At 35.1% G+C, this 12,063-nt stretch overlaps 1 protein-coding gene across 1 annotated transcript in view; it reads right to left on the bottom strand.

Annotated features, from left to right (window-relative positions):
* Nucleotides 1-1,357: 1,357 nt before the first annotated feature.
* Nucleotides 1,358-12,063, bottom strand: part of LOC127662798 (syndecan-1-like) — a 41,045-nt gene continuing 30,339 nt past the window's right edge. The window contains exons 4-5 of the mRNA XM_052154148.1: nucleotides 11,410-11,533; nucleotides 1,358-7,481 (exon numbers count right to left, since the gene is read on the bottom strand). Coding sequence (XP_052010108.1) covers nucleotides 7,318-7,481; nucleotides 11,410-11,533 — 288 coding nt within the window. The 3' untranslated portion in view covers nucleotides 1,358-7,317. The remainder of the gene's footprint in view (nucleotides 7,482-11,409; nucleotides 11,534-12,063) is intronic.

The raw sequence follows: 12,063 nt of genomic DNA on the forward strand, positions 1-12,063 counted from the left end.
CGTAAATACATATACTGTAGAACTTGTTTTATTTTATGCATGATATGTGGCCTTCTGTCCTACACCACATGAGGAACAATGGCCATTTTGAAGAAGAAAATAAAAAAAAAGCCTAGTGGTGGGAGAGTTGGTATAATCTGTGAAGAGAAGCATTCAAAAGAAGCAAGAAGATGAGACAAACACAGAAGAACTTAAACTCATGTCACAGATCTGCCACCACAGCCACTGTCAGTTTGAAAATATCTTGCATAGAGCATATGTTTGTTTTTAATATGAGGGATACTCCATGTACTGTATATCTAATTCTAAACTACTAGGCAAGCCTGTATGTGAATGCAGTTTTGAGTCTCCATTCTTCTGAATTAAGGTGTTTCTTCTGAGAGTCTTGCCCACACCTTCGCATGAACCTCTACTGTATGTAGCGAGTTCAAGGTCATCAAATGAAGAACTGAAAACTCAGTTTGATCCAACACAACATACATTTGTCTTCACTCCCAGCTGTCTTCATTCAACAAAGAAAGGCCTAAACTGTATATGTTTTAACATGCATCATTTCAGTTTCAGGAAGAATGTCACAACACCGGAATCACTACCAGTTGATCAGGAAGCTCACAGCATAGATATCCAGTGAGGAAATCCCACTGTCCTTGGACAGAGGAATAAAATGAAATATGATTATGACCTGTATCCAAGCATTATCCTTGGCATTAAAAAACCAAGTCAAGTGTGCTTGACCAAACCAATTTTCCTGGTGTTCTCTAGATGCCTAATTTGATGAAATACTTAACAGCGTGTGGCATCTCACAAACACAGGAGGTGTGGGTAAGACACACACACATGCTTGCCTGGTAGTAGCTTAGCACTTTGATCTTCCTGTAAAAATAGATGTTTTGACACCGGTGCATTTTCTACTGTTTTTGCATTTTTCTTGCTCCAGGAAAATGTTCATTCACTTTCATACATTAAATTCAACTTCATTCAGTAATATTTTGGACCTGTGGAGAATAAGTCACCTTATAATAAACGTAATAGTCACCTTAAAATCTGCAGTGGTTTTGTCCATTTCAATATTGAGTGTGGCTTAGTAATTAAATGTGTCTTTTGTCTTCATTAAATGGTTGTCTCCAATGGAATACAATGTTTAGGGTAAATCGTGGAAGCAATTTCATATTAATCAACACAAAATTAACGTGTCCCTTTAACCCTGTCACAGTCTTCAACCCTGTAACGGGACAGTGGGTATAGATGAGAGTGACAACATTGGAAAAATAAAACAGGAACACAATTAAAAGTCAATGTATTGTTTGCTGAGCACAGCCTGACATGTTGAGGGCTAGCACAACAAACCAGAATTTTAGTTCAAAATCTGAATTTCAAATTTTCACCAAAATAATGAAACCACATACACACAACTTGTAACTTAAGTCACATAAAAAAATGTCATAAATGTTATATTAGTTGTTATAAGGAACACAAGAGCAGTAGGTAGATGTTTATTTTATAATCAGTATTGTGTAGAATCATTTCCATTATTTTTTTTTTTTAAATAAGTAAACTTATTACTGAATCCAAAGAATGACCTTAAAACAAATGCTTGTACTGTATGTTGAACTATAAATAGAGGCTATAATTTCGCTTGGATTGAAAAATGAAATGAAATTATCAAATAGATAAAATATTATTTCTAACAAGTAGTACGTTAACGATTAAGAAATTTTAATACAATGTACAAGACTGTCCAAATGAAAAATAAATGTTTTTATGATAAATTCTCCTCTCTGCTCAATCAGGCGGCACTTTAACTTTCACATTCTTCATGTGTTTTTTGCGATTCACATTTTTCATGCAGGAAGAAGAATTTCTAGCAAAAATTGACAAATATTGATCTGTTTCTCACCCATACCTTTCATATCCCTTATGGATATATGGATTTAACCACTGCAGTCATACTTTTGTGCTGCCTTTAAGTGATTTTTGTAACTTCAAAATGTTGGCACCCATTCACTTGTATTGTATGGAGATATTCTTCTAAAAATCTTAATTTGTGGTCTGCAGAAAAAAAGAAAGTCATACCCATCTGGGACGGCATGAAGGTGAGTACATGATGAGAGAATTTTCATTTTTGGGTGAACTAGTCGCAAAATCCCACAAAGTCTTGTCTTCTCTAGCAGAGGTTTCGTATGTAGATTCACACACCTTGTCCAGAACTATTATTATGATTTATTTTTGTTCTATCCTTCAAACTAAAATTCCAAAATCAGCATTTTTTGTAAGTGCTCTTAGGTAAAGGAACAGGCAACACAATAAATCCACACTGGCATAAATGAAGGCAAGGAACAACTATATAATAAAGGTCAAGGTTGAACTGTGGAAAAGGGTATTTTTCAAGAATGTCCGGTTGAGGCAAGTTACACTAAATGTTGCAATTTTATACAATTCATTAAATAAAATTAGACATTAATTCTACATATACTATTATGCCTCCCACTTTTCTTGCTTAAAAATACATAAAATAACACTTAATTTCATAATTTTAGCAAAGCATGCTGGGACCTACAAATTGCCTGCCCAGTTTAAGTTGTCAACAAAAAGTATTTATGTAGTCCCAACACAAATGTATTAAGTGAGCTTCCATTTAAAACATTTCAGTAGACTGAATGGAATAACCTTAAAACAATTCTCTAAAAAAGCAAAAATATTTTTTGTGCTGTTGTTGAACAGATTTGATTGGATATCATTCACCCTACATAATGTAATCTAGTAGAGTGCATATTTTTGAGAATAACATTAATCTAAAAGGAAAAAAATGATAAGTGAAAAACTATTTTGTTGTGTATATCACACATAATATGATTTAGTAAATCAGAGAATCTGCATTTCCCAGTTTAAGTGCAGATTATATTACATTTTTTAGCCTAGTGATAATATACCCCATAGACATGACAAAATGCCCCGCAATCAACATGTTTAATGAGCTAGACAATTTTATTTTTCCTGGTGAAAAATACGGTGGAAATGTTCTATAACTTTTTACATAAAAGACAAGATGTGTGCCAATTACATAAATTGACATAACACTATAAACCTAAAAAAAACTAAAAAATTCACTATAATATTTTGAGTGAACTGTTTTAAAGAGATTTACAATGGGCTGAATTTGTCATCTGTGTACTTGAACAGTTGATTTTGGAGTTGAGCAACTCTCTTAGTACACATCGCTTACTCATCATGGTGCCTGGGTCTAAATTAGTCACACTTGAGTAAGAAGTATTTAAACAATGGAGAGGGAGGGGTTTGGTGTCTGACTGTACTTGGACGAGCTTCAGCTTGCCAGACTGTTGATTGAATCATTCGACACATTAGCTAACTCTTTGCAGCGCCACCATCAAGTACATTCTTGTCATTTACGTAAGTGGAGTGATTTTCAACAGAAAGAACTAGTAATACTAAATAGGGACGGGCTCTTGAAACATGACGTCATCGTGAAGAGTTATGTTCCTTCTTTCTTGTTTTGAGTGCTTAAGAGGCATTATCTCCATATATAATAGAAGTGAGTGTAGATCATTTCAGATAACCATTTATAGACCACTTACAGATAATCAGTGAAAAAAACATGTGATTAAATGCTATTATGTATTTTTGTAACGTTTGCTTAATTTTTCCCTCTACTGTACATTTTATTTCCTTCATTGTATTTGATAGTTTCACTTTTAAAGATGAATAAAAATGAACTTTCAATAACATCAACAGTACATTTTCTTATGTTTACAACTGTGTGCAGTTGGTCTTTCCTTTGAAGGCAATAATCTTTAGATAGTTTAGAGCAGTGAGTTGGCTAAATCAAACAACATACGTCATGTTGCAACTTCCTCCAGTAGTTGTAATGTAAAGGTTTGAACTTGTTGCAGGTGTGTTTAGTCACTATGAATCACTAAAACTCAATTGCACAAAATGCAGTCCTTCTATTACAGAAACATCAGCATCCAAACAGGTCTATCCTTTTCCACATGGCACAGATTTCAAAAATTGAAGCCCTTAACCAAAATGGTTGTTTTGTAAATAATGGTTGGTTAATTACAGTATGGGTTAAATGGGAAGCAGTTTGGATGGAAGTCAGCACCTCAGGATGGTAAATGGTCTGCACTTATATAGCGCCTTTTTAACCATAGTGGTATTCAAAGTGATTTACATTGGTGTGTGAATGGGTGAATGAGACGCAATGAAGGCAGAGCTGCCATGCAAGGCGCTAGCCTGCCATTGGGAGCAACTTGGGGTTCAGTGTCTTGCCCAAGGACACTTCGGCATGTGGAGTCATGTGGGCCGGGAATCGAACCACCAACCCTGCGATTAGTGGCCAACCCACTCTACCACCTAGCCCATGAATCTGAGGCCATGGTTCTCTGTCGGAAAAGGGTGGATTGTCCCCTCCGGATAGGGAGTGAGTTGCTTCCTCATGTGGAGGAGTTTAAGTATTTCAGGGTCTTGTTCAAGTGATGGTAAACTGGAGCATGAGATCGATAGGTGTATCAGTGCAGCGGCAGCAGTAATGTAGTCCTTGTACTGGACAGTGGTGGAGAAGAGGGAGCGAAGTCTGTGGGCAAAGCTTTCCATTTACCACTCGATCTATGTTCCTTTCTTCACCTATGGTCATGAGCTTTGGGTAGTGACCGAAAGAATAAGATAGCAAATACAAGCTGCCAAAATGAGCTTTCTTCACAGGGTGGATGGGCTCACCCTAAGAGATAGGGTGTGGAGCTTAGACATCCAGGAGAGGCTTGGAGTAGAGCCACTGTTCCTCTGTGTTGAAACTATGGCATCATTGCACATGCAAATCAGTAGCATGGCTTGATGGTATACATTCCTCTAGCATCAGCTAATATGACGCAGCACTGAAATGACTAACTTGAAAGGGAACGATAAGGTTACGACTGTTACCCTGGTTCCCTGAAAGGAGGGAATGAAACACTGCGTAAGCTGGCCGCACTACAAGGGCCGAGTATCACTCTGTACCTTTTAGTCGAACATTCTAAAGAGATAGCACTGTGCATCGGCGTATATACGCCTGATGACGCACGCGGAGGTGGAGCAAAGAGCATTTTCTGCTAATTAAAATTGACGAGATTTTTAAGAGTTTCTGAGAATGGTTACACCTGTGGAGATAACTCCTAGAGTCAGCTAAAGTGATGCAGTGTTTGATTCCCTCCTTTCACGGAAACAGGGTTATTTTTATAAAAACCTTATTGTTTTCTGTAGCTAAAATTGGTCATTGCTTACATGAAATTCAAAACACTGGGTCTAAGTGGTCAAAGCCGTAAGTGTTGGTGTTGGGTCTCCCATGCTGCTGAAGCAATGCACTTCCTGTCATGCCACAGGGGAAGGTAAACATGCATGAGTCGATGCTAAAATTACTGATAGGAGTTGCCGCTTGTCAGTAAGTCAACATAATGCATTTGAGCCAAGGTTAATGGATCTCTTGGAAACAATATGCTAACTTCCCATGTGATCATGTTGCAACATCATCCAATGCTATAAGATCTACAATATTTAGTGATTTTTGAGATAGAGTAACTAGTATGTAAACATTGGAGAGGCTTTGTTTTAATTAAACATCCAGATAATAAATAGATTTGTTCAACAAAAGTGGCCAGCTTGTCATGTGTACAGCAGCAACAAATGAGACTGTTCAGGTTCCAGCAAAGACAAACTGAAGGCACAAGTGTTTACAACTATGGAAATAGAATTTAGCCCATTCAAAGCCATTTAAAGAAATCTAAAGATCCACAACTTCTACTCAAATAATTAAAAGAATTAACAGAAATAATGGAAATAACTGAGGGTAGATACAAAAAAAAAAACAAAAAAAAAACAACAACAACACCTTTACACAACAGCAGTATTTTGGTGCTAAACATAAACTGAAAAAAGGCATTTCTTCTCAGCTACCTATTATTTAATCATTTAAAAACATAGATTGCATCTAGTCTAAAAGGAATAGTTCACCCCAAAAATTAAAACGGTCTCATTATGTACTCACCCTCATGCCATCCCAGATGTGTATGACTTTCTTTCTTCTGCTGAACACAAGTGATGATTTTTAGAAGATTATCTCAGCTCTATAGGTCCATACAATGCAAGTGAACAGGGTCCAAAACTTTTATGCTGCCTTCATATACTTTTTGAGCTTCAAAGTAATCTATAAGGCTCCATCTATTTATAATAAAAAGAACTTGCATATTGATCGGTTTCTCATCCACACCATCATATTGCTTTTGAAGACCAGGTTTTAACCTCTGGAGTCATATTGAGAATTTTTATGCTGCCTTTGTGCTTTTCTTTAACTTCAAAGTACAGGATTATGTTGACTTGCATTGTATGGACCTACAGAGCTGAGATATTCTTCTAAAAAACTTGTGTTCAATAGTTTTCTACACATCAGGAGTGGCATGAGGGTAAGTGATAAATGATAAGATCATTTTCATTTTTGGGTTAACCATTCCTTTAAGAATCATATACCCGAAGCACTCATACAAAAAAAAAAAAATATATATATATATAATTTTTTTTTACTACTAACAGGTGAAAAACAAAAATACTTTAACAATGACATTATAGCCCATTTCAAGGAAGCTGGGTATTTAAAAAAAAAAAAATACAAATTGAGGTAATAAAGCGTGCACCACACTCATTTTAAGAACCCTAAAAAATGATTATTTTTCTTGGTTCCAAATTAGAAACACTGAAAATAAATTTCAATATGACAAAAAAAAAAAAAAAAAAAAAAAGATTAGAGCTTGAGGCTGAAATGCACATTTAGAAGTAACCATTGTGGGCATCACTAGCAAAACTTCTTATTACCATTATTATTATAATATTTTTTTTACTGAGCACAAAAAAAAAAAAGACCATATAAAGCCTAAATTAAATCAGCAAGAGGGCTGGTCATAATTTAATGCTACGCAAAAAGTAAACGTTATTTTAATTCTCAATCTTGCCACAAAGAAACAAGCGCAACCTCAATTTTCAGTCTCTTTGGCAGCCATCTCAGTTACTCAAGGCAGTAAAAGAGTTACAGGAACTGAGGGAACATTTACCCACTGTCACAATGGCACAAACATTGGGGTCGGTCATGTAAAATAAAAGCAGAGGAGTTTTCAAATTTGGGCCAGATGGTCAACAAACCCAAACAAACCCTTGGTCGATAGTCCAAAATGGACATGAAATAGATTTTTAAAAAAGGATGGGTAACAAAGCTAATGCATCTCAAGTTTAGTGTTTGCAATAGAATGAGAGCCAGGACAGTCGGTAATAAAGAGTCTTTTATGCAAAAAACTCCACTTGTTTGTGAGGTTTCTGATAGCCTTTAGGATGCTTGTGCTCTTCTAATTCATAGCTGCCCTCGTCCTTTTTCTTCATCCTATAGATCATAAGGGCCACCAGCATGATGGCAAAAATCAGACCCACCACACCACCAGCTATAATACCTGTATTAAAAAAAAAATTAAGTGTGTTAAAAGAATAGTTCTAAACAAAATAATTTTTCATACATGCTCATGTTGTTCCCAACCTGCATACTATTGCTCGCTGTAGATTGTAATCTTCCCAAATGCCCTTAAATGTGCATTTGTAAAACCACTATTGAAGGTAATTAACTTACCTCTGTTCTCAAGAGTTTTTCAGCAATTTCGAACTTTACATTTTTAAAGATTTCAGTTAAATTTAACCAATTAAAATTAAACAGCTTTCAATTATCCACATATTTTAAAGCATTTCATTACATTTTATAAAAAATTTGGTTGATATAAGTGTGAATGTATTACTCACCTTTTTATTTCATTTTAAATGTGTAAATTGTTTTACTTTCAATTGCTATTTAGTTTAGTGATTTATTTTATTTTTATCCCCTTTTCTCCCAATTTGGAATGCCCAATTCCCACTACTTAGTAGGTCCTCGTGGTGGCGCGGTTACTCACCTCAATCCGGTGGGCGGAGGACAAGTCTCAGTTGCCTCCACTTCTGAGATGTCAATCCACGCATCTCATCACGTGGCTCGTTGTGCATGTCACTGCAGCGACTCGCAGCATGTGGAGGCTCATTCTACTCTCTGCGATCCACGCACAACTTATCACACGCCCCATTGAGAGACAGAACCATTAATCGCGAACCAAGAGGGGGATACCCCATGTGACTCTACCCTCCCTAGCAACTGGGCCAATTTGGTTGCTTAGGAGACCCGGCTGGAGTCACTCAGCACACCCTGGTTTCGATCTCGTGACTCCGGGGGTGCTAGTCAGCGTCAATACTCGCTGAGCTACCCAGGCCCCTCACACTCTTTGACTTTTAATTTCAGATACAGTATATGAAACACTTTAAGCTGGGCTTGATGAATGAAAGGTGCTATACAAATAAAATATATTATTATTATTTTTATTATTACGAGACTTTCTCGCTATATTCTACGTCATATGGCATTGTAAAAAAAAAATATTCGTAATTCTAACGCTAAAAGATATATGGTAAAAAATTATAATATACTTAATGAGAATTACTTAATTACTTAAAATATTTGATGGGAATAGTATCTTCATATTTTTAATGTCAGTTATGTGCATTGGGGTGTTCAGTCATATTTTAAATAGTTTAGTTAAATGTTTATTGCACTATTTTACGGTCACATGTGTAGGGGTTGCCACCCATGCCATAAAATACAGGATCGTCCCATATTTAAAGGTGAAATGATGTGTTCCGTATCTAAACAATATGAGATGCGATTTGTCCCGTATTCAGTAGCGTAGGCAGAAATGTTTAGGTGGGTGGGCCAAGAGAAATTATCGATGGCATTAGATCTGTAAACTTTTTATTTATTCATTTGAAGTTTTTAATGTTTAGCTAATTGTTTCCAGGGTGTATTTAGGACATTAAACTACTAAAGGTTGTCTACTTTAAGAACATTAAAAGATCAATCAACAATATTCATGTTTGAGTACATTCAGACATGTTTTTTATTTTTTTTATTTTACATGCAGAATGTTAGGAGGCATTGTGGCTGAGAACACATTCATTATTATATGGGGATTTACCCTAGAAATTTGTAAAAACAGAATGGACATTTTGTTCCTAGCACAATTTGCTGGCGTGTCTTTGGATGGATGAATGATGGATAAAATAACAAAATAGGTATTGCCGCCATAATCTCCGCCTATGGTTTTCTGTCAATAAAATTACTTGTTTTTTTTTTCTTTCTCTCTGATCATGTCACTGCGTAACAACTCGACACTGCTGCGATAGCGTGGCAAGACAGTTTCTATGAGTTTTGAGTGCATTTTAACATCGAAATTTATTTAATTCATCATCTAAATGTAAACTCGATCTGGTTTTGATGGACAGGCTAGAATTTATTTAAATATATAGCCTAATTAATACAATTCATAGCGATCAATTAACATTTGAAAATAAGTATTTTATTAGATGGGGAAAAAAAAGTGGTTGGAGCCGCTGCACGATACGGGATACCCATCAACTGTATGCACCTCTCATCGTCACATCGGGTGTTCAGTGTAAATAGCTTTATTATAATGAGATCGATCTAGTTTAGTTTTTTTGAGTTGCTGTTTTAAAAGCATTTGATGCTGACATTATCCACCCCAACAGCCTCTAACCTTAGGCTGTTGATGGAATAGGGGTTATAAGACAATAATTGGGTGGGCCTGAATGCCAATAGGTGGCACTGGCCCACCCAGACCCATCTGTAGCTACGCCAGTGAAATAAACTCAATGTGGATAAAAGAACCCTATTGCTAATTATCTTAATGTATGGCAGAGCACATTAGTCATTTTATGAATTTGGTGGTGCAAATATTGCTCAAAGATTGACACATTTACCACATATTTTAGAGAGTTTTAAATTAGCCTATTTTAATGTATATTACAGACTTAACCACTTAAACACTTCACACTTTAACAGTGTAATTTGTTTACTATATTTGGCTTAATTGTTTGATATTTTTTATTATTTTATGTTACATTTTTATAAATCAGAAGCTGTCTTTAATGTCTCGGGTTATGACAGAGACTATGCGATTATTATTTTCTATCATTTAAAATGTATGCGACTAGTTTTTGGTTAATGTTTTACTGCAGTTGTGTCTTTCTCTCTACTGTCAATCTACAGTATGTTTGCACTTCAATATCCATCTTGGTTTGGTGTGATATGGAATTAATCAAACTGAGCTGCTCTTAAAATAATATAAAGTGGCTGGAATTGAGACCTTTTAGGTAACATTTAAATAAACGTATATACCATCTAAAAGTTGAATTAGGTTGTTTTTTTCTTGTTTGGGTTTATCAGTATAGCAAGTTCTATCGAATAATGAATATTTTCTTACATGAAACATGGCCTGTATTTTCAAATGTAAACAGAAATGTCTTTTACTGGCCCACCCAAAAATTAAAATCATGGCACCATGACTGGATGCTTGGCAACAGGTTTGACATCAATGATGCCAAACAGAATTAGTTTTGGTCTCATTTATTGCACTGGTAATAGCCAAATATAGCATGGCAGTTTAAATCTGTGAAACAAAGAATGATATTTGAGAGCAAAGTGGAGGGGAAGATTTTCAGTGAATAACTTAATATTTGTAACCTAAAAGATCACCATATGGCTGGCTTCAGAAGATTTTGACAAATTTTATGATACTTTTAAGGTGTTTTATCTTTCTTTACAGCCTTTTTGAAGAGTGACAGTCTATGTACTTAAGCTGCATGGAAAAGAAAATTTTCCGCTCAACTAATTAAAAAAAGGTCTATATTTCCCCCTTGTTCATTGTTACAGATACACTCAGCACCACAAGCTTTTTTTCACTTACAACACAAAAAGTACATATGAGCATAAGTCATGTTTTAATGTATTCTACATAACATTTTAAAAATGTTTAACGCTAGTAATTTACTTGAAAATAATTTGTTTTTTTATAATTTAAGGATTTTAAAATGTACTAAATCACACTACTTTTTAAAAGTAATTAGATTACTTTTTTTTATCAGATTACACCCAACACTGGAAAAGTGCCTTGTGAAGACTCTTCAAAATGTCACCTTTTAACTTCCATGAGAAGAATAACAGCATTCTGATTCTGACAAAATGACAGTGAGAAAGTAATAACAGAACTTTCATGTTTGGTTGAAATATAAATAATATGGAAACATTAATCCAGAATATATGAGATGTACAAATACAAAATTGCTAATTGATGAATGAATGTTTTCATGCAGTACAGAGAAGGTTTAGTTTATGACTGAAACCTCTAAAAACATGAAAAATGAACCATAACTTCATAAGCAAACATATTACTGAACACAAGTTCATACATTATGCTGTTTCTAAATGGATAACTCTGTGCAGACACTAACCTGCGAGAACTTCCTTCCTTTCTAGTAAGCTCTCATTCTGTGTGGCACCTTGTGCTATTCCATCATCATTCACAGGATCTATTCTTCTGGGAATAATTTCATTGTCAAAGTGAAAGTCAGAATCCTGTAGAGAGAGAAGTTGCAGTTTAATGGGAGATTCAACTTGATTCAAAAACAATGTTTCATTCTGAATCCAGTTTATATATAAAAACTTTAAATTGAGAAATACTGTATAATATATTAACAGTGAATAGTCACGTTCTGTTGTGTTCTCACTGACTGCATGTAAAACCAAACATACAGTGCAACGTGCTGTTCAATTAGCAAACAAATTATTCAACTGGTGCATATATTCTTAACGAATCAGTTGAACAGATTGACAGTTCATTCTGAATTGAACACAGGAGTCATTGGTCTGAAACATGGTCTGAATCAGACAGAAAACTCACTTCACTGAATCTGCTTTGATAATTCAATCAATCATTAGACTCGAAATGAGCCAATTTTTTTTATTTGTTTTACGTGTACTTTTTGAAAGCAATATTAAAAATGCTACATTATAAGTTTAAAAATACTTAAATCAATGACTCGTAATGCCGATTACTGATTGGTTGTTCTAATAACTTGTGGTTAAGTTGACAGTGAGAGTGTTTA

Source organism: Xyrauchen texanus, chromosome 22 (genome assembly GCF_025860055.1).
Source record: "Xyrauchen texanus isolate HMW12.3.18 chromosome 22, RBS_HiC_50CHRs, whole genome shotgun sequence".
Classification (NCBI taxonomy): Eukaryota; Metazoa; Chordata; class Actinopteri; order Cypriniformes; family Catostomidae; genus Xyrauchen; species Xyrauchen texanus.